A 27,761-nucleotide genomic window follows, 5' to 3' on the forward strand; every position below is an offset into this window, starting at 1 on the left:
GAGATAGATAGATAGATAGATTAGACAAAAAAGTTTGTTCAAAACCTGAAAAGGATCGAAGCACTGGGTAACAACGTCCCATATTTCCCCCAAAGGAATCACGTGATAGTGAACGCTGGCATTACACCACCGCCCCAGCATAACAACTCAATGATCATTTAGAAATGGTCAGTGTTGGACTCGATTTAGCAAAACCAAAACATATTGTTGCCATGTATAATTAAAATTTGCCTGACGACTGCGTTACTACTGATATAGATACGGTATTGTACCGAACATCTGTGAATATGCGCACATGAAAGCAATGAATGAATATATTTAACCGGAACGAAGAAGAATGTATCCTATATTGCGTCATCAGGTCACATTTCCATTTATTTCACTAACTCTTACGTAGATGATTCTTTAGTGAGCTTCTACCAAAATTATTTAAACATAAGATAAATATAAAACAAAAGAAATCACACAAAGTTCACTGGGTATTACCTATCCTTTTAAATGATAATCACGTGAACATGTATACGAAAAATAACGCAAAATTTACGATATTTTTTGGGTGAGGGGTTGCTACTGTATGTATGTCTTATTGGTGAAAGACAAGTAAAATTATCTCCATAGAAACGTTTTAGTTGCCACTTATTCGTTGTTGTTTGCTCGCAAACTTTCAACTCAATTCTAAAAAATCATCTTTAAAATGCCTCGTGTCAGGCCAACCACGAAATTGGGAGTGTATGGTCAATGCGACCTAAACCCAGAGAAAGCAGTAATACTGGTCAGCAAATCGAAACTTCAAAACAAATATTACATGTAAGTCTAATAAAGCTGTTGAATAACCCAAATTAAATTCTTATTATGTCGCCAGAAAAACACCAAATTCGGATGTTGCTCGTCTTAGTTTCGAGATCAAAGGCATTCAAGGTAATCGGGTATATGAAGAGGTAACGAGAGAACAACAACACTTGCGTGCTCTTTCTCACAAGCAATTTCGCATGAACGAAAATCGACTCAGTGAAGCTGATAAATTACTACAGACGCTCTGGGTTGATTTTGTAGAAGTCAACAACTTTCTCAAGGATTGCGAGGCGAAAGAAAATGAATCATATGAAACTGTTCGTAATGAAGAACTAGAAGTTAACATTTCGTCTACTAAATCATACGTAATCATTTTCAGATGGAAACAGAAAAGAGGAGGCAGATAGTTTTTCATGAAAAAATTGAACACATGGAACTGGACCTTATTATCTTGAAAGACTTCGGTCAGATGTATGAACAAACAATTAAGGATTATGCACCATACGAGGTACTTATCCAATCACTTAAAAATTGATTATTACGATGACCAACAATACAGTATTCAATAGGCGGATGGCATTATTAGAATAATAGCGTTTTCGTTTTTTTCTTGGTACTACACCGGTGTAATGCAAAGAAAGAGATAGACTGATTACACCCAAGTATGAATGAATGTAGCACCGACTGCACTGGTGTAGTGCACTGTCAAAAACCAAAATGTCATAAGAAATCAATCTCAATATTTAAATAGATATTTTTCGCCAAAATGTAAATTTTGCTGGAACTTGAATTTTTGCTAAAACTAAATATTTTAGCCTTCTAATATGTTCAGGAAAAGCTTTGTACGTTGCAAGGCACTTCCATTCATATAAACTAATTTCAGCAAAATAAAAATTTTAACTTTGTAGCGGATGGAGATAGAGCTTTGGACACATGTGCTGAAGTCACGCAAGCTCTATTTCTCCTACTTTCCATTGCATTCCATTGCACCAGACATCAATTCAAGCTTTAGGGTGTTCCTTAGAAAAAAGGTTATTTATTTTGACATTGAAAATGTCTTACTGCACTATCTGGGGCAGAGTGTCATTCTAAAATCTAAAATCAGGTTCAAGCGAAATCGCCATTAAGGCTAGTTTACAGTTTGGGAAGTGGATCACGGGATTTCGCACGGGATTTGCTTAGAGATTTGATCCGGGAAAATTTCCCGCCGAGATCTCTCTAAACTGTCAAACCAAAAACTCTGAAAAGTTATGAGCACATTTCTCCGAAAATGATTTTTTTAAATACCAATATCAATGATTGGGGCAAACGAAAGATAATTATTTTTTAACTACATATAAGATCATGATTCGAGGCACAATTGAGCAAAAAATGGTGAATTTGAATTTCACAAATTTGATTCCAAAAAACCGATTTTTGAAAGTACAAGTACTTATATCTTTTTTTATAATAGTAGCTTTGATGTGTTCAAAGAAAATTTTCGTCTTCAAAACCTCAGTCCATTCTTTCACATCCAGTTGATCATCTAAAATCTAGGTGTGGTTAGACAAAAACGAAAAATGCGAAAGTTATAAAAAATTGGTTTTTCATGAATTTACATGCATTGAATTGTTTAACCCTAGAACGTTGCACTTGCGTTTTCCACCCTAAAACATTGCACTGGGGTACAAACGTACCCCACGCGTTTGATCGCAATTTTTACAGGTAAATACTATAAATTTGCGAATTTTCAACCAATTTCAAAAAAATCAAATGATTCTAAAAGTTGAAAGAATGGTCTGGAAACAGTATAAAATGAAATTACGATATTTTTGAAGAAGTGCAATTATTTGGAAGAGTGAAAGGTAAAAATCTGATTTTGGAAAATAACACGAAATGGGGTGGAAATGAATCAAATGAAAAAATAATTCTAACCAGTATTACATTGATAACACGCAACGTTATTGTTAAAGCAGTTAATGTGCGCATATTTTATTTGCGAGCCATTGCTTTGTAAAAATATAAAAAATAAACAATAAAGCAATGAAAATCAACAAAAATGAGAACGATTTTTTTTCTACTTCAAAATTAAATTAAATTAATTGAATAAATGATTAAAAGCGATTATATAATACTAATTGTTACTTACGTAGTAAAACAACCAGTATTTAAACTGGTATTGTCACGAGTCACATTTCCACTGACAGCACGACACCTGACGAAACACTAACGACAACCGTACAATGGGGTACAAATGTACCCCACGCCAACCCCTGCTTCCACGAAGGCTATACCATCTTTTGCTACTCTTACTATACACTCTAAATTAAATTATGGTTAGGGTCCCAGGTCGGTAAATGCCGAATTCTCGTCTTCACATGGCTCCAAAGAAGTCGAGGGGTACATTTGTACCCCAGTGTAACGTTCTAGGGTTAAATTACTTTCATAGTGGACAGTAAAATACTTATTAATGCTTCATACTTAATATTTCATTAAGACCAGCAAGGTCAGATGATAAACAAAATAAAATAAAAAAATAGAAAAATAAAAGATGTTTTAGCACTTCGTCGCTGTTGTGCTAATTTATGACAAATGCCATTTTGGGGTAAACTGAGTTAGATACGTCAAATTACTTGTCAAAAAAATCTCTACAGAGTGGCGTTTTCAGAATTTTTACATTCTGCTTCGTTACTGAGATATAGCGAGGAAATTGCTGAGAAATTTTTAATTTATGCTTCAAATGACTGTGTTTGGGGATTGGCTCAAGTTATCTTGATGTATAAGATGTTGTTAAGTGTAAAGCTATCTGAGAAACACAATGGCATAATCATGTTTAAAGAGAAAAATACACGAATTGTTCGAAACATGCAGTTCAATTTTCATCTGAATATTTATATAGCATATCTGGCAACAATTTAATTAAAAATAACTATTTTTTCTAGATTCCCTGAATAATTTCCTTCAAAATGCATCTCACCGATTGTTTATAGACCACATGAAGCCAAAGATATGAATAAAAGTTAATAATTGATGATTTTTTCTTTGGAAAATTTTCCATGCACGATTATGACATGTCATACGAATTTTGTCATCGATACGACACGAGTCAAGTGCAGCAGTTGATGTATAAGAACAAATTATGCGCTCTAAAACGAACTTCAAGTGGTCCAAAGGTAACTTAAAAACTAAAAAAAACAAGGGTTGTGTACAAGACACGACCACGATGACATTAAAAATGCAGCCAGTTTTATGAGCAAGCAATATTATCCGTGGCCAAATTAAAACCTCTTAATGCCATCGACTGTTTCAGAACTACACATACGCATGCCTTTCTTCACTAGAGATAATTGTTGAATTTTTAAATTAAAATCGATAACCTGTAGTGTGACAAATTCAAGTTTTAAAAAAGTTTATTCAAATCCCCGAAATGTGAGCATACAGTGACACAATCTCATTTTCGTACACCGCTATGCGGAATGCTTCTATGTATTTTACAAGTAAAAAATAAGTTTGCGAGACATTTTATATATGTAAAAATAGTTTACTAGACAGCATAGGGAAGATACAATAATTATCTTTGTACTACAAATCTCGACAAACATATGATTACGACGTAAAAGCCAACTGTCAAAATTCACTTTGAATGAAAATTCCGGACAAACCGTTACACGCCAATCACAGATGTTGGTAGTAAACGAAAGAGAAAAGTTTTCTCTTTCATAAACTGCTGTGAACTGTGTTCGGCTAGTAACGGTTTGTCCGAAATTTCAATTCAAAGTGGATTTTGACAGTTGGCTTTTAGGCCGTAATCATATGTTTGTCGAGAAATGCTCATTTTTTCAAAAATAATCATAATTCTATAGATAGTCAAATATACACGCAATCTCATATTCGTACAGTACACATATTTTTTTAAAAATCGATTGAAATTTCTATAAAAAATATTCAATGTGCTATTTTTTGTTTGTAATTACAGTTATCAATCGTATTGGAATGCTAACCACTAGTTTTTGTGTGTATTCAACTTAAATATTATCCTATTCTTCTAAATAAGTAGTTTCTAAGATTATTCTCATTATAATCCAGATAGTTTCGCACTTTTTATCCAAATACTCCCATTTATTTTTCTAATCAATAAATAAACGGGGTCCGCAGTGGAGAATCCATAGCATTCAAACAATTATAAAATTACTCTAAACGTTTTTTGCACGCCTTATGCTTTAGGTTCTTCTCCTTATCGAATTTCCAATATCCACTATTTCTTAGTAAAAGTACCATTTTATGGAAACTTTGCTTTAAAATTTATTTTAAGATATTCATATTAACAGTTATGTGTCCAACAAAAAACACCTTTAACAGGCCAACGAGGTTACCCGGGTACCCACGAATTGAAATGCTCATAACTATGGCTTCCTTTAACCGATTTGGACAGTTTTAGATGCTTTGGATTCAGAAACTAGTCCACTTTTTGATTCTGTGCAATAGAACCGGAATAATGGATCTGGTTTTTGGTAATCCGGATTTTCCGGAGTAATGTTCCAGTACTAGGATATGATTTGTAAATTTTAATAATGTCCTAGCAATATGAGTATCAAAACTCTTCAAATTGTCTCGGAAGTCTGTTTTTTATTGTTACGGGACCCTATGGCAATTTGAAAAATGAAATTGGAATGTAATGGCCAGTCACGGCCCCACGGGAACCTGCTCCAGAATGTCCGTTCCGGGCTCAAATCACCAAATGGTTCCAAAACCACGAGATACAGCCTACTGATGCAATTCCAAGAATTTTGATACCCATATTGCTAGTATTTCATTGAAGTTCGCAAATAGTACCCCTGCACAGGAACCTGCTTCCGGAAACCCGGATTCCCGGGAACCGAATGAAGTAACCCGATTCATTTTTACCAAGTCCAAAAGTGGATGAGTTCCTGAATCCAAAACGGCCAAAAGTATCGAAATCATTTGGATATTACCTTAGTTATGGGCATTTTAGTTTTGTGGGTACCCGGGTACCCACGTCGGCCTGTTACGTAGTAAAAAAAATTCAGGAGCCCCTCCTTACTCCCACCCTTACTATATCAACAATATTATTAACCCAAAAGCTTGAATTAGTGAAGTTCTAAGATGTCACAAAGTTTCAATTTCCAGCTATGGATAAAACATAGGAATTTCATTAATTGAAACTTAAAAAGGTACCCGGGTACCGCGTCGGACACACAACGGTTAAAATACACATTCTGATTCATCATTCCACCAATGAAGACCAAATTTCTAGCACTTCTATTGGACATATAATACCCTATACAAAAAAGTCCACAGTCTCTGCGCTTGGCTGCTTTTATAAGGCTTTTAGGTTCAGGTCTGGGTTCGATTCTCTCCACTCGAAACAACAGCCATTTGAGTCAAAGATGTTGAATTTGGACTCGTAGACAAAGTTTATAATCTTTCCAATATTCCGATAAAATGTTTCAATGTTGTTTAGTAAATAAAAAATCAATTCTTTGTTCTTCTCATTGATAAACAGCTTCTTGCTCAGAACACAGGCATTGTAATTGTCCGTTCTCCATACATTACGAGCTGTACCAGAGCAGACTTATACTTCATTGATAAATTAATTGACTTTTCAAAAGTGTACGAATATGAAATTGTGCCATTTTCACACCAAGTAATGATTTTTCATGTGTAGTGTACGGAAACTTGCACACTTTAGATTACAAATGACAAGAAAATGACAGATGATGATTCTACTACCACATTTTCAAAACAATACCTATATTAAATAGCGCAAACATTTATGAAACAATTTTAAACATATACATTAGAGGTGTACGAATATGAGATTGTGTTACTGTAAAATAATGATGCTCACAAACAAAACCTTACATCTATCTTTAAATACCTGCCATCAAATTAAATGTTTGCAAGCACAATAGAAAAATAACTGGTCATAAATCAAATTATTCGTAGATTCGTAACCCAACTTTGTACCGGGAAACAAGTGCTTTTTGTTCTCTCCGGTGTGGTTTAGTTTTTTCGGTGGTACGAAGGTGCTTGCTGTGGCAGAGGCTGCAGTAAAGCATTACTAATAAACAGTCCCGCGAGTGATAATTGTTACCTGCGATATCAGTTAAAGTAGTGCAGTGAAGTGCGTTACTAAACATTTTTCTTGCCTGAAAGACGGCTTTGTTTAGACGAGCTATATCAGCTCTACTGTGTAAAGGTCACGCGGGTGACGGATAAAACAAACGAAGGATCAATTCACCTACCAGCTCGTCAGGAACCAACTGGTGAAGTGTGTCGTTTTTACTTTTCTTATCGATTTTTTTCTTTTCATTGCTTTTGATTTTTTATTTTGATTTAAGTTAAACAGTGCGGTCGAGCGTGTTGCTCCCGCAACAAAATGGAACAAACAGAAGGATCACCCTCCGAAGAGGAATATTATGAAGAAGAAGAACGTATATCTGATACTGAGACAGATAATGTTATGGTCGATCCACTTCCCCCACTTTCCCCCAATGTCTCACAGACCCCCCCCCCCCCCGAGTCAAGGTTTACCAGGATGGATCCGCTGGTCCTTGGGTGGTATACTTTCGGCCCAAAAATAAACCGTTAAACAGCATAACTGTTGCACGGGAGCTGACAAAACGTTACTCGGCCGTAACCGAGATTAAAAAGGTTCAGTCAGATAAACTGCGCGTAGTCGTTACTGACTTGAAACAGGCCAATGATATCGTTAGCAATAGCCTCTTTACGCTGGAGTATCGCGTCTACATCCCTTCTCGTGATGTGGAGATCGACGGTGTGGTAAGTGATGCGGGTCTAACTGTCGATGATCTGATGAATGATGGGGCTGGCCGCTTTAAGGACCCTAACCTTCAATCAGTTAAGATTTTGGAGTGCAAGCAATTGCACTCAAAGTCCATCGAAGATGGTAATTACTATCCATCAGACTCGTTTCGCGTAACCTTCGCCGGATCTGCACTTCCGAGCTACGTTGAAGTGGGAGGAGCTCGTCTACCTGTACGCCTGTTTGTACCGCGGGTCATGAATTGTTCCAATTGCAAGCAGCTAGGTCACACGGCCACCTACTGTAGCAACAAGCAACGGTGCGGTAAATGTGGGGAACGCCATGCGGATGATACTTGCAGTAGCCCCGCTGAGAAGTGTGTTTACTGTGGGGAGAATCCGCATGCACTTTTGACATGCCCAACGTACAAACTTCACGCGGATAAACTGAAGCGATCCGCCAAAGATCGCTCCAGACGCTCTTACGCAGAAATGCTTAAAAGAGCTGTTCCACTTATCTCCGAAAACCCATTCGCTCTCTTGCCAACTGACGGTAACGCCTCTAACGACCCTTGCGAGGGGCATTCTTTGGCTCCGCTTGGAAACTCTAGGAAAAGACCTAATCAAAACTCACCTGAACTTCCTCGTAAGGGTCCTAGGTTGTCCCAAACAAGGGTACAAAATAAAAATAATTCATCAACTGGAAGTGCTGGTACAAATCCGAAGATAATACCTCCTGGTTTTGGGAAATTGAGATACAACCAGGAGTTCCCAGCACTCCCCGGGGCACCAAAAATCCCAAGTGCTCCAATTTTACAGTCAGAAACTCAACCTAAAACGGGATTCCTTAAATTTTCTGACATTGTGGACTGGATATTCACAGCTTTCAACATTACCGATCCTATGAAAAGCTTGCTGGTTGCTATTCTACCAACAGTAAGAACATTTTTAAAACAGTTGACTGAACAATGGCCCCTCCTTACAGCGATCGTATCCTTCGATGGCTAACTTATTAGACGGAATCAGGGATCTGATCACTGTTTTACAGTGGAACTGCAGAAGTATTATCCCCAAAATTGATTCATTAAAACACTTGCTAAATCACAATCATTGTGATGCATTTTCCCTATGTGAAACATGGCTAACTTCTAATATAAACCTCAACTTCCACGATTTTAACATTATCCGCTTGGATCGAGAAGACTCATATGGGGGGGTACTTTTAGGGATCAAAAAGTGCTACTCCTTCAATCGAATCAACCTCCCTTCGACGCCAGGCATTGAAGTTGTCGCTTGTCAAACAACAATCAAAGGCAAAGATCTTTGCATTGCTTCTATTTACATTCCTCTGTACTGTAGCCGCCGGTGGCCACTGATTTTATATGACAGGAGTAGGGTGGACGTAAGCTATTTCGTTTTCTTTCATTTAAATACCGCACAGAAAAAACACTAAGTTTCACTATCTTTATTTGTTTTGCGTTACACCTTCAGGCACATACCTACATGTTCACATACGGTCGAATTTTCCGCTTAATTTTACGACGTACCCCGGTTTTCGCGTGCTAACTCTAACTTATATCGACTGACCGACACGCGCACGCCTGATTTCCGTGCGGTCACTAACTGCCTTAATACGACTGACTACAACGCCTGACTACTTGCGGCTCACTTACTTGCCTTAATACGACTGACTTCCACGACCGACTTCCACGACGGACTACAACGACTGGATACCACGACTGACTACTTAACTCGGGTTTAAAAGACTTTTTAACAACGCGGGTTTAGATCACTTTTGCGCATTTCTGAGAGAAATGCACGAAGTTTTGAGAAAGCATTTCTAAAGCTCTCTCTAGAACTGTCGGTCGCTGGCCGATTCATTTAAAAACAATGGACTGCTCCATAAGGTGATGCCATGCCCCTGCTACAGTAGGGTCGCGGCGTAAGCAAACAATTTTGTTGTTATTAAACATTGCCTTCGCGTATACAAGGCGCAGCGTTAATGAAACTTACTTAGCTTAAGGCTAATTCTTTATGATGCAACTTAACTCATGGAATCGAGCATCCAAGAGATTGGCAAATGATGATTGAATATTACCGGGATTGAAACCGGAGGAAATTAGGGACTCTGCATGCCCCCTTACTTATTGAGCTTGATGTTGCCTCGGAGAGACGCATCATCAAGACAATTGCGCGGGTTACCTTTAAATGAGGTAAAAAGTCTTTTATACCTTAATTCCTAAGATTGCCATTACAAAAATCATATTTGTTGTTACTTTTGTCAAAACCAAATATTTACAATTTTCTATCATTATTTGACATTTTCTTAACATCCTAACTTTACGATGGTCCTAGTGTGCACCCCTGCTGTCCTTCTCGCGGCTCGTCCAATGCTTATACCGGTGTTTTCACCAGTGTGCTGCCTGGCTGCTTCCTCTCGGGTCGATAATGGTTTTCGGGACTTTGATCTCGGGGCACCTCCTCTGGTCCTGCACCCTCCTAGTTTCGTTTATATTCGCACCAGTCAGAGTTTGGTGTTTCTGACTGTGCCTTCCACTCGCCTTGCTTCGGGATGTCCAACCACCAGTGTCTAACATGACGGTGTCTGTCTTTCGGCGCAAAGTCGGTTTTGGTAATTCCGACTGCGTATAGTGCCTCATTATTGGAGCGGCTGACTGGGCTTTTGATTTTCTCCAGTCGTGTCTTCGTTCGGTAATTCACCGCAGTCGGACGTTATGGTAGTTCCGACTGGGGCAATATATATATATGTGTTGGCCGAGCATCAGTCGAATTGTAGTGTGTCGACTGTGCGGCATGCTTATTGTTCTTGTATCATCGGTCAGAGTGTAATGTTCCTACCGAAGTACTTTGTAGTTAATTATATGACCGTAGTCGGGTTGTGATGTCCCGGCTGTAGCCTTTTTGCTCGTGTTTTGGAGTGAGCCGGGTATTGGCTGTACCGACTTCACTCCCTATGTCTTCTTCTTACTTCCAGTAGCGTAGCGGCTTTCCGTTTCTTGTTCTTGTTGTCTTCTGTGGCGCCCCTCAATCGTTCCCGTCACCACCTTCGACTGGTTCCATCCTTATCGAACGCGTTGGGTAGTCTAACAAAGCTACCTTAATCCATCCTTGTCGAACGCGGTGGGTAGTGCTCGTGACTACCTTCTCCACAGGGCACACACTTCTCTGGACTTCTGCTTCCACTTTATACAAAATCTCCTATGTTTAGTAGTTATTATTTTTGTCAATATACGTTATTTGCTTATTTGTTGTACGGTTTTGATAATTTGGCTGCTATAGATCATTATTGTATTAAAAATATAAACAAACTAATTTTTTTTTGTGTTACCTTCATTCTCAACCTGTAATTTACTATATCTATTTAATTATTTCAATTTGTGTTTGTTTTCAATCATTTGCTTTAATCTTCAAAATTTGTCATATGTGAAATTACTTTTGTTTATAGTTTGTTTTAAAATGAAAACCGACTCGATTGGCAATCTTCCTAATCTTCTAATTTATTTTTGTCGGTGATTCTTTGCAAAAGAAAAAGAGTGTTAGTGGTTAGTATATTTCCCCCAATTCCTTCTTTATCCCCAGATGTGTTTTTTTTTCTTTTGTTTTTTTTTCGAGATCTTTTGCTACTTTGCTCATTTTAATAATTTCGAGTTCTTTTGCCTATTGTGCTCGTTTTTAGTAAATTTCTTTTTTGTGATATTGTTTTAGGCTCGAGATGGATAATATATTTTTTTGTGTGTTCCTCGAGTTGTGTCTTTTTTTGTAATTGTGTTTTTTTTCATAATAATTTTTTTTTCATAATGCATTTTTTTTCTTAAAATTTTTTTTTCAAAAATGTTTTGTGTCGACAACATTTGTCGAAGCGAGGTAAGTGTTTTTGCGGGAATACTTCGTTATCTTCCTTCCTGTCTATTGTGGCTATTGTGGCTATTGTGTATTTGTTGCTTCGACACCTCCTAGGGCCATGATGGGATATCGAAGATTCTCCAACGTGATTGAACTCCTTCCCTCGCCCCGCCTGCTTCTTGGAGACTTTAACTCTTACGGTACGGGGTGGGGCTGTCCATACGACGATAATCGATCTTCGACAATTCAAGACCTTTGTGACAACTTCAATATGACAATTCTGAACACAGGGGAAATGACACGAATTCCTAGACCACCTGCGCAAGCAAGTGCACTGGACATATCTTTATGCTCGACATCACTACGGTTAGATTGCAAGTGGAAGGTAATATCTGATCCCCACGGTAGTGACCACCTACCAATTGTAATTGCAATCACCACTGGTTCAAGACCATCGACACCAATCAATGTTCCCTATGACCTCACACGAAACATTGATTGGAAGAGCTACGCTGCTGAGATATCCAAAACTATCGATTCAACACAGATACTTCCCCCGGAGGAAGAATATAAGTTTTTGTCCAACTCGATTCTCGATAGCGCGATTCAAACTCAGACGAAACGAGTACCCGACGTGAACACCCAAAAACGTTCTCCCAACCCGTGGTGGGACAAAGAGTGCTCAGACGTGTACGCGGAGAAAGCTGCCGCGTATAAAACCTTCCGGAACGACGGTTTAGTTGCTAGTTATCGAGTATACGCGATATTAGTAAAGCGAATGAAAAATTTAATGAAAGCTAAGAAACGCAGTTACTGGCGCCGGTTTGTCGACGGGTTAACAAGAGAAACATCGATGAGCACTCTTTGGGGCACGGCCCGACGTATGCGAAACCGAAACAGTACTAACGAGAGCGTGGAATATTCAAACCGTTGGATATTCGATTTCGCCAAGAAGGTTTGTCCGGATTCCGCCCCGGCACAGAAAATCTACCGCGCCGCGTCGCCTTACAATACCGCGAACGAAACACCGTTTACGATGGTGGAGTTCTCACTTGCTCTCTTTTCATGTAACAATAAAGCCCCGGGGCCAGATAGAATTAAATTCAACTTATTGAAGAATCTGCCAGACTCTGCCAAAAGACGCTTGTTGAATTTATTTAATAGGTTTCTTGAGGGTAACATTGTCCCACATGACTGGAGACAGATGCGGGTCATCGCCATCCAAAAACCAGGAAAACCAGCCTCCGACCACAATTCGTATCGTCCGATTGCAATGCTGTCCTGTATCCGGAAGTTGTTCGAGAAAATGATCCTGTTTCGGCTCGACAATTGGGTCGAAACAAATGGCTTACTGTCAGATACACAATTTGGCTTCCGCAAAGGCAAAGGGACGAACGATTGCCTTGCGTTGCTCTCAACAGAAATTCAAATGGCATATGCTAACAAAGAGCAGATGGCATCAGTATTCTTGGATATTAAGGGGGCTTTCGATTCAGTTTCGATCAACATTCTTTATGAGAAGTTGCACCAGCATGGTCTTTCGCCAATTTTAAATAACTTTTTGCTTCAACATTCAAATATCTCGGGGTATGGTTCGACTCTAAAGGTACCTGGGGATGTCACATTAGGTATCTGAAACAGAAGTGCCAACAAAGGATCAACTTTTTCCGTACAATAACTGGAACATGGTGGGGTGCCCATCCAGGAGACCTAATCAGGTTGTACCAAACAACGATATTATCAGTGTTGGAGTACGGATGTTTCTGCTTTCGCTCCGCTGCGAACATACACTTCATCAAACTGGAGCGAATCCAGTATCGTTGCTTGCGTATTGCCTTGGGTTGCATGCACTCGACCCATACGATGAGTCTCGAAGTGCTGGCGGGCGTTCTTCCGCTGAAAAATCGATTCTGGGACCTCTCATATCGATTGCTCATTCGATGCGATATTCTGAACACATTGGTGATTGCAAATTTCGAAAGGCTTGTCGAGCTTAATTCTCAGACCCGATTCATGTCCTTGTACTTCGATTACATGGCACAGAACATCAATTCATCTACATATAACGTCAACCGTGCTCATCTCTTAGATACTTCTGATCCAACTGTATTTTTCGATACATCCATGAAGGAAGAGATTTATGGAATTCCGGATCATATTCGCCCACAAGTGGTCCCAAATATTTTCTATAACAAATACCATCAAGTCGACTGCGCCAAAATGTTCTACACTGACGGATCAATTCTCGACGGGTCCACAGGCTTCGGTATCTTCAACGAAAATCTTGCTGCCTCATTCAAACTCAATGATCCTGCTTCAATTTACGTCGCAGAATTAGCTGCCATTCAGTATACTCTCGGGATCATTGACACCCTGCCCTCAGACCATTACTTCATCGTTTCGGATAGTCTCAGCTCCATTGAGGCCATCCGTGCGGCGAAGCCTGGAAAGCACTCACCGTATTTCCTGGGGAAAATACGGGAATATCTGAGTGCTTTATCTGAAAAATCTTACCAGATTACCTTGGTTTGGGTCCCGTCACATTGTTCTATTGCGGGCAATGAGAAGGCGGACTCTTTAGCCAAGGTGGGCGCATTAGAAGGCGACACTTACGAAAGACCAATTTGCTTCAACGAATTTTTCAGTATCTCTCGTCAGAGGACGCTCGATAGTTGGCAAACGGTGGCTACATTCCATTATCCCGAAGGTATCAACGAATGCTTGGTTTAAGGGATTGGATGTGAACCGGGACTTTATTCGTACGATGTCAAGGATCATGTCCAACCATTACTCGTTTGACGCGCATCTCCGTCGTATAGGGCTTGCTGAAAATAATCATTGTGTTTGTGAGAACGGCTATCACGACATCGAGCATGTTGTTTGGCTGTGCGCAGAGTACTGTGTTGCCAGGTCCCAACTAATAGATTCCCTTCGGGCCCGAGGTAGATCACCCTATGTGCCAGTCCGGGACGTCCTGGCAAGCCGTGACCACCCCTATATTTTTCTTATCTATATCTTTTTGAAAACCATTGATGTCCAAGTTTAATACATTTTACCCTCTCTCATTCACAGTAGAATCTCACCAACCTATCCCTGTATCTACAATATGGCATTGCTTCACGAGTCTTCGGTGCACACTCTTCTTGATAACCGTCTATCCAGAACATCATGACATACCGCACATGCAGATGATATAGAGTGCCAATAATTATCCGAAATATCGACCCTCCCCTCGCCCCTGCGATTACGGGCTGGAAACTACAACACTACAACAAAGTGTGCATATCCGCCACAATGATCAATCAGCAAACGACAATGTCAATTACACAATATGTATCCCACTTCCTACCTTTTTCCTTTACTTACATAAGAGGGGAGCAAGCCGCCCCTAAATACGGCTTTCCCTTCCCCCACTAACATGTGACATGTAATATAAAAAAAATGAATTATCGGCCTCGTTAAGCTACAGCATTTGGGCCTAAATAAACGTATTTTAAGATAAAAAAAAATTATTCGTAGACGAAGCAAGTTTAACATATGTATCTTTATATATTCGGTGGTTTAATTAACATTAACCCCCAAATGTTCTACATTTGGGGTCCATTGATGGAATCCTGAAAAGGACTATTTGTAGGATACACAAACACGCGTGCTATGGAATGAAAAGTACTGAACTAACTAAGGGCTTTTGGTTTAACAAAAATAACATGCAGAATGGAACAATTAGTCAGCTGCAAAAAAAAGGTTTGTCATCTTTTCTAGCCGCACGCTGCTTACATCAGATAAATATTTCGAAATGAAAAGAAACAACCTTTCCCTTCAGCATCTAAAATACTGATACTTGAAACGAGACATCGGCTTTTATCACTTTCGCACTGATGATGGAAGGACTGCCTTCATGCAGAATAACGAAAAAATATTTGAGGATCTTTCACATCCTTCGATTTCTATAATATTGCAGACCTTTGGATTTGGTTTGGTTTTCGCCAATTTCAGTATAGCAATATACTTTGAAATAACTGTGCATTTTTGTATTGTTTCGGAAGGATAATTTTAAACAAATCACAGATTGTTGTAAATTTCAGATTGTCAATGTACGCGCAAGCAAAAAGTAACGAATATAAACGGCGGAATTAGGTTATCGCTGTCATTGTCAGGAATTTTTCAAATTTGTTCTTCATTGTTGGTTATAGCCCTGAAAAGGGCTTTAAATTTACAAAAATAACATGCGAAATGGAACAATCAGTCAGCCGCAACTAAGGTTTGCCATCTGTTCCAGCCGCGCGCTACTTACATCGGATAAATAATTAAAATTGGAAAGAAACAAACAACCTTCCCCTTCAGCAGATAATTTGAAATAGGGGAAGATGGGGTAAAACGCACCCCCTAAGGAAATATGATCCTAACTAAGCTATAGAACATCAATTGGGAGAATTTAATTAATGATATCGTTTAGCCAACATTTTTCTCTGTAATCAAAATAATAACGCTTTACAAAATATTCGAAAACATGAAAATAATTCAATTCTTCAAAATCATTAAAAATCACCTTTTGAAAAATAAGCGGGGCAAAACGCACCTGTACGGGGGCAAAATGCACCACAACAACGGGGCATAATGCACTACAACAACGGGGTAGAATGCACCGCAACAACGGGGCATAATGCTCGGCGAACAAGCAAGTAGCTTTGTTTTCTAACGAGATTTCACAAAAGTGTGCCATTAAATAGCCTTAGGTTATGCAATTGGTAGGATTTCAGATCGATTTTTCTGTTTTCGATTGAAAGCCAGCAAAATCAGAGAAGAGGGCATTTTGCCCCCGAAGGAGCAGAGATATAAATTAAGCAAAAAGTGAATTATTTAGTAGATTTTTCATATTTAGTGCGACAGAATAATGAGCAACTGTATAAATAGAACTGGAATGCTCTAATATAATAGTAAAACAGTATTTATAAGAGCGGAAAATCCTTGCTGCACGGGCCACAATAATTACATGAGAAGAGCACGTTATTGTTTTTTGTTTATTTCTCGAGCTGCTATTGATGTGCGGTTATCAAACTTTGACAGTGTATGTTTACTATGGCGGACTTCCGACTGGTATTACCGTTTTCTAGAAATTTTCAGCTGGTTTTGATATAAGCAAGGGGTGCATTTTGCCCCGGGGGTGCGTTTTACCCCATCTTCCCCTACTGATAGTTTGAAACGTGACATCGACTTTCATCACTTTCGCATTGTTGATGGAAGGACTGCCTTCATGCAGAATAACGAAAAAACATTTGCGGATTCTTTTTAGTACGGCTTTCGCTAGTTAGCAGTGTTGCCACATCCTCCAATTTTCTGAAACATTGCAGAATTTTTGTATTGTTTCAGAAGGATAAATTTAAACAAAAAACAGATTGTTGCAAATTTCAGATTGTCGATATACGCGCAATAAAACGAATATAAACTGCGCAATTGGATTATCGCTGTCAATGATTGGAAATATTCCAATTTGTTCTTTATTGTTTGTTATTGTTGTAGCCTTTGTAGGGCTTCAATTTAACAATAATAACATGCAGAATGGAACAATTAGTCAGCTTTAACTGAGGTTTGCTATTGAAAAACAAGCAAATATGAACAGATCTCGAAAACGTGAAAACTCCCATACATCAGTCAAACTATCCCCGGCAGCGCCGTCAATAGGGAGCAGCTTATGTGGTTTTTGTATGAGGCGAATCTGAGTCAGTTCCTAAACCCAACTGCTGTCAAAATGTATGAACTGACAGCGATTGGGGTTAGAACCTGACTCAGTTTCAGGTTCAAGCGAAATCGCCATTAAGGCTAGTTTACAGTTCGGGAAGTGAATCACGGGATTTCGCACGGGATTTGCGTCGGGATTTGATCAGGGAAAATTTTCCGCCGAGATCTCTCCAAACTGTCAAACCAAAAACTCTGCTGCTTCTTAAAAATACAAACAAACTTATCATATCAAACTTGCAGCGAATTGCAAACCTTATAAAAATACTCTTTTCCCCGTCGGAAACAATTTGTGTTGAATTGTTCCCGGCCGGATTTTTGTGTGGAGAGCTTTAAAATCCCGTGATGTTTCCCGCGGTTGGGTTTACACTTCAGGAAAACTGTCATTTTTGTGTAGACTCATTTCCCGTCACGGGATTTGAAATCCCGAGCTTCATTTATAATACACAGGGACACAAATCCCGTGACACGTTTTCCGAACTGTAAGCTAGCCTTTAGTGATTCAAACGAACACGAAAAGTTATAAATAAATGTGCCGCGTGCCTGTTTGAATCAGTTGTTGCTCTTTTGCCAAACTAATAACATCATCAGTTAGCGCTCAACTTCCAAGAGGAGTAGACACGTTTTTGCTTTCGCTTTGAAGTCGTGCACATTTTCAATTGCAAGTTTTTATTCCCTCGAAGGGATTTTGGGCATCGCCGGCCCTATATTCGTTCATCATCAGGGTCGTTTCGGTTATTATCATGATGAGACGACGCGAAAACACGTTCCGCATCGACTATGCGCATCCTCCGCGGAAGCCATCTTACGAAGAGCTCCACAGCTTCGTTAATACGATTCTCGGATTGCAGAAGCAGCAAGTTGTTTGTATTCAGCCAAGTAGAAGTCTAGGGTGTGCCTTTGTTAAGGTCAGTGAACTTTCGATAGCACAGACCATCGTTCAAGAACACGACAACAAACACGAAACAGAGATCGACGGCAAGACGTACAAGCTGAGGATCACAATGGAGGATGGAGCAGTGGAAGTGAAACTGTTTGATCTTTCCGAGGACGTTACTGACGAAAAAATCATCGAGTTTTTACAAGCTTACGGTGATATACTATCACTTCACGAAATAATGTGGGATGAAAGATACGCGTTGGGCGGTATCCCGACTGGCGTTCGGGTAGCGAAAATGTTGGTGAAAAAGAATATTCCATCGTTTGTCACCATCGACGGAGAGTGTACAGCTCTGTTGTACTACGGCCAACAGCAAACATGTCGACACTGTAGCGAATTCGTACACAGTGGCATCTCATGCATCCAGAACAAAAAACTTCTGGTTCAGAAACTAGCTGCCGATCAGCAAAACGTCTCGTACGCGAAAGTCGCGAAGCAACCGGCCAGACCGAGGCCAATCCAGCCACAGCCGATGATAAAAAAGCAGTTAATCGACGCGCCGTCGGCCCCGAAGCATTTGCCGCCGCAGCCGAATACATCGACAGCACTCCCGACTGCTCCCACACACACGAACAAACCACCATAAAAACAGCGACAGTCGGAGTCTGATCAGCCTCCAAGTCGTACAACGCTAAACGACGGCGCTTTCAAGGTGCCAACCCATCAGCCTGCAGATGCACAGCGCAGACCGGCACCGAATGAGCTCAGAAACGATGGGCATGATACCGATCGATCCACGTCCTCCACAAGCAGCAGACGTTCGCTTCGTCGTCCACCAGGCAAAAAACAACGACACGACGAAGGCGAAGACTCGCACGATGAAGATATAATTTTGTAATGGAGTACGACAGTTACAATATAGCCACCATCAACATAAATACGATCACCAACACGACCAAGCTGAACGCGCTACGATCTTTCGTCCGATCGATGAAACTCGACATTGTATTCCTGCAGGAGGTGGAAAATGAGCAGTTATCCCTACCAGGTTATAATATGATCTGCAACGTTGATCATGCCAGGAGAGGAACTGCAATCGCCTTGCGAGAGCACATACGATTCACCCACGTTGAAAGAAGTCTGGATGGTCGCCTCATTTCGGTACGAGTACACAACACGACACTCTGTAACGTGTATGCACCATCAGGCACAGCAATGAGAGCAGAACGGGAGAGATTTTTTAACAACACGATTGCCTACTATCTTAGACAGCCGACCGAGCACGTGATTCTAGCAGGAGATTTCAACTGCGTACTTAGGCAGTGTGATGCGACGGGAAATAACACGAGTCCCGCACTCAAGACGACCATCCAGCAGATGAATCTGCACGACGTGTGGGTAAAACTGAGTCCGCAAACAATCAGCCACACATATATTACTCACAGCTCCATGTCGAGACTAGATCGCATCTACGTCAGCTCAGGCCTCTGCGATCAGCTGAGAAATATACACACTCATGTCTGCTCTTTTACGAACCATAAGGCCGTTACTGCGCGAATCTGCCTTCCCCACCTCGGCAGAGAACCGGGTCGAGGTTTCTGGTCGCTTCGTCCACACCTTTTGACTGCTGAAAATATTGACGAGTTTCGGACTCGATGGCAGTATTGGACTCGACAACGTAGGAATTACAATACGTGGATGGATTGGTGGTTGACATACGCCAAACCGAAAACAAAATCATTTTTTCGATGGATGTCAAGATTAGCATACGACGAGTTTCATCGTAAACAGCAGCAGCTGTATGCTCAGCTGCGTACCGCGTACGATGGTTACTATCAAGATCCCACCATGTTAACAACCATCAACCGTCTAAAGGCTGAAATGCTATCACATCAACGAGAATTCACGCACATGTTTGTACGCATCAATGAAACGTATATCGCCGAAGAACCGTTGTCAACGTTCCAGCTAGGGGAGAGAAGAAGGAAGCGAACTACAATCACCCAAATTCGAAACGAGAGAGATGAAATTCTCGATTGCTCCGAAGACATCGAACAACACATGCTGGATTACTACAAGGAGTTCTACGCAAGGGAGGGATCGAACGACGCGAGGGACGATGATTTTATATGCAGCAGAATAGTACCTGATAATGATATAATGAACGAGAACTGTATGAGCGAACTTACGACTGCCGAAATATTCTCGACAATTAAAACTAGCGCTCCGAAAAAATCTCCAGGTTCGGACGGCCTCCCAAGAGAGTTTTATTTGCGAACCTTTGACGTCATCCATCGAGAACTCAATCTCATTTTAAATGAAGCCCTGTCGTCCAACTTCCCCGCCGCCTTCGTTGAGAGCATTATTATATTGGTAAAAAAGAAAAACACTGGTGACACCGCTCGCTCATACAGGCCGATTTCTCTTATTAACTACGACTATAAACTTCTATCTCGCATCCTCAAAGCAAGACTGGAGAAGATCGTGAGTGCCCATCGAATTTTGGGTGATACACAGAAATGCTCAAATTCCGATAACAACATCTTCCAAGCCACGCTCTCCCTCAAGGACAGGATTGCCCAGCTGATCGCGCGTAAGCAGAGAGCAAAACTCATATCGTTCGACCTGGACCACGCGTTCGATCGTGTGAACCGAAGTTTTCTATTCGACAACATGTGCTCGCTCAGCATCAATCGCAGGTTAGTAACGCTGCTCTCTCGTTTTGCCGAAATGACGTCGTGCCGTCTACTCGTCAACGGCCATCTGTCGACTCCTTTCCCCATCCAACGATCGGTCCCGCAAGGGAATCCGTTGTCATCCATCTGCTTCTCGCTATATTTAGTCCCGCTTCTGAGACAACTCAGCAATGTGTGTGGAAACGATTTGATTGTTGCTTACGCCGATGATATCGTTTCGACTGTCGAAAAAATAAACAGGATGCACGATCTTTTCTCTCGCTTCTCTCGTGTCTCGGGAGCCAAACTGAATCTGGCGAAAACAACGTCTATCGATGTAGGGTTCATTGATGGAAGCCGTATGGATGTGCCTTGGTTACAGACGGCAAATACAGTGAAAATCCTTGGGGTGGTATTCACCAACTCAATTCGCCTCATGGTCAAGCTGAATTGGGAGTCTCTAATGGTGAAATTTGGTCAACTGCTATGGCTACATTCAACGCGCTCGATGACTCTATTACAGAAGGTGACATTACTAAATACATTTGCAACGTCCAGAATGTGGTACCTCGCTTCAATTCTTTCACCATCAAGCAGACATATAGCAAAGCTGACTTCATCTATGGGAACTTTCCTATGGCGCGGACTACCAGCTCGCGTTCCAATACATCAACTGGCACGCGATCATGAACAGGGTACACTAAAGCTTCACCTCCCAGCGTTCAAATGCAAAGCATTGCTAATAAATCGTCATCTCCGAGAAATCAACTCTACTCCCTTCTACAAATCCTATATCCTACAAGATAATCACAACCCAATAATTCCTCCAGCTGATTGCCCTTGTCTGAAACTGATCCGCCAGCAACTTCAACAAATACCTCCCCAACTCCAGCAACACCCATCCGCTGATCTCATGCACCGTTTCTATGTGGATAGCACCGAAGAGCCCAAAGTAGAACTTGAAAACCCAAACATAGACTGGCGACGAGTGTGGTCCAACATACATCGTACGCAAGGACTATCATCCAGCCAGAGAAGCGAGCTGTTCCTTCTAGCTAACGGTAAAATCAAACACAGGCGATTGATGCACGTCATCCGACGCTCGGATGGGGAGCAATGTTTGTATTGCAATATTGCGGTTGAAACGCTCCAACACAAATTCAGCGAGTGTTCCCGTGTAACAAACGCGTGGGCATTGCTGCAGCGAAAGGCTACGAATTTACTGCGCGGTTGGAGAATACTGAAATTCTCCGACTTGACAAGACACATTCTCAACGGAATGTCAAGAGCAACGAAAGCACACATACTAAAACTTTTTGCAAATTATATACAATTTATAAACAGATGTAGTGTAATAGATGTTAATGAATTGGAATTTTATTTTGACAAATGATTTGTAAATAACGGATTTAGATATTACAATAAACAATGACAAAATTAAAAAAAAATAACATCGTGCCTATAGCGTCTCGTACGACAGATTTGAGCACCCAGCACACTACACTTCTATGAATGACGTCATCCTCGACTATGTAAAGAATATCATTTCTCGAGCGACTTCATTCTTCCTTCGAACGTCGGGCCGTAAAGAATATCAGTTGTAATCATGCATGTTGACAATGCGCTGCGATGAGTGCTGCATTTGATCACTGCTACCGCTGGGGGTGATCCGATGCAAAATAGCGCGCGGTTGGAAGAGTTGGCAAACCTCAGTTAAAGCTGACTAATTGTTCCATTCTGCAGGTTATTATTGTTAAATTAAAAGCCCTTTTAAGGGCTATAACAATAACAAACAATAAAGAACAAATTGGAATATTTCCAATCATTGACAGCGATAATCCAATTGCGCAGCTTATATTCGTTTTATTGCGCGTATATTGACAATCTGAAATTTTCAACAATCTGTTATTTGTTTAAATTTATCCTTCTGAAACAATACAAAAATGTGCAGCTACTTAAAGTACATTTCCAGTCTGAAATTGGTGAAAACCTGTGATTTATTAAAAATAATCTTTTGGAAACATAATCCAAAATTCTGCAATGTTTCAGAAAATTGGAGGATGTGGCAACACTGCTAACTAGCGAAAGCCGTACTAAAAAGAATCCGCAAATGTTTTTTTCGTTATTCTGCATGAAGGCAGTCCTTCCATCAACAATGCGAAAGTGATGAAAGTCGATGTCACGTTTCAAACTATCAGTATTTCAAATTATCTGCTGAAGGGGAAGGTTGTTTGTTTCTTTCCAATTTTAATTATTTATCCGATGTAAGTAGCACGCGGCTGGAACTAGGGTTCGTCGCGGTTGCGATAATTACCGCAACCGCGCGGTATTTACCGCACCGCAAAATCTGCGGTGCGGTGAGACTCTTTTTCCCGCAGATGCGGTGCGGGAAAGAGCTTTTACCGCGCGGTTTTACCGCAACCGCACCGCAAAAAAAAAATTGATGAAGAGATAATTTTGATTATTCTAAATTAATAAACAGACTGCTATTACAAAAGAAAATCTAGCTGCGCCCGAAATATTTTGACGTTATTATTTTTACGACATATTTTGGACTAGTTATTTGATACTTCTAAGTAAAAATTCACAAACTAACCATTTCAAATACATAAAATGCAAGATCCAAATAGAGACAAAATTATTAGATCATTTAAAAACAATAAATTTGTACTCTTAAATCCAATTTAAAAGTGCATCACTTCTCCCGATTTCTGTTGGTAATCGTGGAATTGTGAATCGTTTTCGATATCAATTTTTCAATTGCGAATTTTGACTAATTTAAAGGAGTTAGAGATGAACTAATTATGCTAGGACTTAAACACAACCCAAAGAATATAATTATCTTCGTCAAACCAAACGAATTTGCAATAATTGGCAGTAAAGGATACAAATGTATGAAAGCGTCCAAAATAAGGAGGGGTCCAAATTTGGATGATTATTCTATCATTCGTTAATCAGTATCGTATTTCTATCTTCTTTGATTGCTGTGTAAATTCAATGTGAATTTTTCAACAGTCAATTTTAATGGACTCTTTCTCAAAAAGTATGCTACATAACTTCTTTTCGTGTACTTCCATTCAAATTTACTATAATTTTTACCAAATTAAGTCCTAATATTTTTCAGTTGAGACTATTTTGTAACTTTTTTGCAAAATACCACATAGTTTGACTCCCGTTCACTGCAATTGAAGTTTTTGCCTTTGGCTTATTGGCAAAATATTAGAGGAAAATACATTAAATGCTAGAACTTTCGAACTAGCCTTAGGAAAATTACACTTCATACATTTTCAAAGGGAGCAATCTTAGTTGTTGAATGAGAATACATCTGTTTCTTGAAGAATGCGAAAGTTAGAGTTTTGAGATATATTGTCCGTAAAACCCCCTATTTTTAAAAATCATTTCTGCTGTATGCTACAAATCATACATTTTTTGCAGTTTTTCTAATGTTCAATAATTCTGTACCGGTTGAGACCGGACACCTGATTAGATGTAATGTATAGAGCATTTTTTTCGTCAAATATGGCGCCGTTCTTATTGATGAAATACAATATGTTTTTATTTCACTGTATTGGAATATATGCGCTACTATATAGAAGTACTGGTATTTTTATTGGTGAAAATCCTTTAAGAATGAAAGGTGGTTTTACTACGTAAATGCGAAAATCATACATTTTATTTTCATATGTCAAAAGTATTGAAAATATGAAAATTTAAAGAAAAAAATATGCAACTTCATTTCTTATTACATTTTTATTCCCCTTTTTCAATTAACTGAAGGGTTGCTTAAATAAAAGTTTTCCTATTACTGCAGTAGAACGTTTTTGAATGTTTTTGATGCCTTAAAATGAACGGAATTTTATTAATAGAAAATGAAACAGTTGGATTTTATAAACAATACATTCTTAAAAGTCTCTTAAAGTTAAATTTCGTGTGAATAAAAATAACATTTTATTATATACTGTTACACAAATGAACAATTTTCCAACACTATTTTTTAAAAATATAAAAATTTTACCGCATTTACCCCATTACCGCGCGGTGCGGTGCGGTAAATAAAGTGCGGTTGCGGTAAGCGGTGCGGTTTTATTATTTTTTTGCGGTTGCGGTGCGGACAATCCATTTACCGCCCACATCCGCACCGCGACGAACCCTAGCTGGAACAGATGGCAAACCTTAGTTGCGGCTGACTGATTGTTCCATTTCGCATGTTATTTTTGTAAATTTGAAGCCCTTTTCAGGGCTATAACCAACAATGAAGAACAATTTTTTTAAAAATTCCTGACAATGACGGCGATAACCTAATTCCGCCGTTTATATTCGTTACTTTTTGCTTGCGCGTACACTGACAATCTGAAATTTACAACAATCTGTGATTTGTTTAAAATTATCCTTCCGAAACAATACAAAAATGCACAGTTATTTCAAAGTATATTGCTATACTGAAATTGGCGAAAACCAAACCAAATCCAAAGGTCTGCAATATTATAGAAATCGGAGGATGTGAAAAATCCGCAAATATTTTTTCGTTATTCTGCATGAAGGCAGTCCTTCCATCATCAGTGCGAAAGTGATAAAAGCCGATGTCTCGTTTCAAGTATCAGTATTTTAGATGCTGAAGGGAAAGGTTGTTTCTTTTCATTTCGAAATATTTATCTGATGTAAGCAGCGTGCAGCTAGAAGAGATGGCAATCCTTTTTTTTGCAGCTGACTAATTGTTCCATTCTGCATGTTATTTTTGTTAAACCAAGAGCCCTTAGTGAGTTTAGTACTTTTCATTCCATAGCACGCGTGTTTGTGTATCCTACAAATAGTTCATTTCAGGATTCCATCAATAGACCCCAAATGTAGAACATTTGGGGGTTAATGTTAATTAAACCACCGAATATATAAAGATACATATGTTAAACTTGCTTCGTCTACGAATAATTTGATTTATGACCAGTTATTTTTCTATCGTGCTTGCAAACATTTAATTTGATAGCAGGTATTTAAAGATAGATGTAAGGTTTTGTTTGTGAGCATCATTAATTTATGCTCACATTTCGGGGATTTGAATAAAACTTTTTTAAAACTTGAATTTGTCACACTACAGGTTATCGATTTTATTTTAAAAATTCAACAATTATCTCTAGTGAAGAACGGCATGCGTGTGTGTAGTTCTGAAACACTCGATGGCATTAAGGGATGATCCATAAATGACGTAGCATTTTTAGAGTGATTTTTAACACCCCCTCCCCCATCGTAGCATTTCGTCACAAACTTCTATATACCCCCCCCCTGGTAATTACGTAGCTTGACCGTAACCCTCACCCCCCTCGTTGTCCCCGTGAAAAATTAAAAAAAATCTAAAACGATGTTAGTTAGAAGAAACCGGTAAGATTCTTGTGACATCAGGTCAACCCCTATTCCCCTTTAAAAAAGCTACGTAGCATGACATGGCCCCTACCTCCCTGTCGTCACACATCATCACAAAATACAAAACTCCCCCCTCCCCCATATAATGATACGTCATTTATGGATGGTCCCTAAGAGGTTTTAATTTGGCCACGGATAATATTGCTTGCTCATAAAACTGGCTGCATTTTTAATGTCATCGTGGTCGTGTCTTGTACGCAACCCTTAATTTTTTTAGTTTTTAAGTTACCTTTGGACCACTTGAAGTTCGTTTTAGAGCGCATAATTTGTTCTTATACATAAACTGCTGCAGTTGACTCGTGTCGTATCGATGACAAAATTCGTATGACATGTCATAATCGTGCATGGAAAATTTTCCATAGAAAAAATCATCAATTATTAACTTTTATTCATATATTTGGCTTCATGTGGTCTATAAACAATCGGTGAGATGCATTTTGAAGGAAATTATTCAGGGAATCTAGAAAAAATAGTTATTTTTAATTAAATTGTTGCCAGATATGCTATATAAATATTCAGTTGAAAATTGAACTGCATATTTCGAACAATTCGTGTATTTTTCTCTTTAAACATGATTATGCTATTGTGTTTCTCAGATAGCTTTACACTTAACAACATCTTATACATCAAGATAACTTGAGCCAATCCCCAAACACAGTCATTTGAAGCATAAATTAAAAATTTCTCAGCAATTTCCTCGCTATATCTCAGTAACGAAGCAGAATGTAAAAATTCTGAAAACGCCACTCTGTAGAGATTTTTTTGACAAGTGATGTGACGTATCTAACTCAGTTTACCCCAAAATGGTATTTGTCATAAATTAGCACAACAGCGACGAAGTGCTAATACATCTTTTATTTTTCTATTTTTTTATTTTATTTTGTTTATCATCTGACCTTGCTGGTCTTAATGAAATATTAAGTAAGAAGCATTAATAAGTATTTTACTGTCCACTATGAAAGTAATTTAACCCTAGAACGTTACACTGGGGTACAAATGTACCCCTCGACTTCTTTGGAGCCATGTGAAGACGAGAATTCGGCATTTACCGACCTGGGACCCAACCATAACTCAATTTAGAGTTTTTAGTAAGAGTAGCAAAAGATGGTATAGCCTTCGTGGAAGCAGGGGTCAAAGTTGGCGTGGGGTACATTTGTACCCCATTGTACGGTTGTCGTTAGTGTTTCGTCAGGTGTCGTGCTGTCAGTGGAAATGTGACTCGTGACAATACCAGTTTAAATACTGGTTGTTTTACTACGTAAGTAACAATTAGTATTATATAATCGCTTTTAATCATTTAATTCAATTAATTTAATTTAATTTTGAAGTAGAAAATAATAGTTCTCATTTTTGTTGATTTTCATTGCTTTATTGTTTATTTTTTATATTTTTGCAAAGCAATGGATCGCAAATAAAATATGCGCACATTAACTGCTTTAACAATAACGTTGCGTGTTATCAATGTAATACTGGTTAGAATTTTTTTTCATTTGATTCATTTCCACCCCATTTCGTGTTATTTTCCAAAATCAGATTTTTACCTTTCACTCTTCCAAATAATTGCACTTCTTCAAAAATATCGTAATTTCATTTTATACTGTTTCCAGACCATTCTTTCAACTTTTAGAATCATT

At 39.2% G+C, this 27,761-nt stretch overlaps 1 protein-coding gene across 1 annotated transcript in view; it reads left to right on the top strand.

The window, feature by feature from the left end:
• The first annotated feature begins 641 nt into the window (after window positions 1-641).
• LOC131680410 (uncharacterized) overlaps window positions 642-27,761 on the top strand; it is a 124,040-nt gene continuing 96,920 nt past the window's right edge. Inside the window, exons 1-3 of the mRNA XM_058961126.1 lie at window positions 642-807; window positions 863-1,109; window positions 1,172-1,300. Coding sequence (XP_058817109.1) covers window positions 695-807; window positions 863-1,109; window positions 1,172-1,300 — 489 coding nt within the window. The 5' untranslated portion in view covers window positions 642-694. The remainder of the gene's footprint in view (window positions 808-862; window positions 1,110-1,171; window positions 1,301-27,761) is intronic.

This window comes from Topomyia yanbarensis, chromosome 2 (genome assembly GCF_030247195.1).
Source record: "Topomyia yanbarensis strain Yona2022 chromosome 2, ASM3024719v1, whole genome shotgun sequence".
NCBI classification, from domain to species: Eukaryota; Metazoa; Arthropoda; class Insecta; order Diptera; family Culicidae; genus Topomyia; species Topomyia yanbarensis.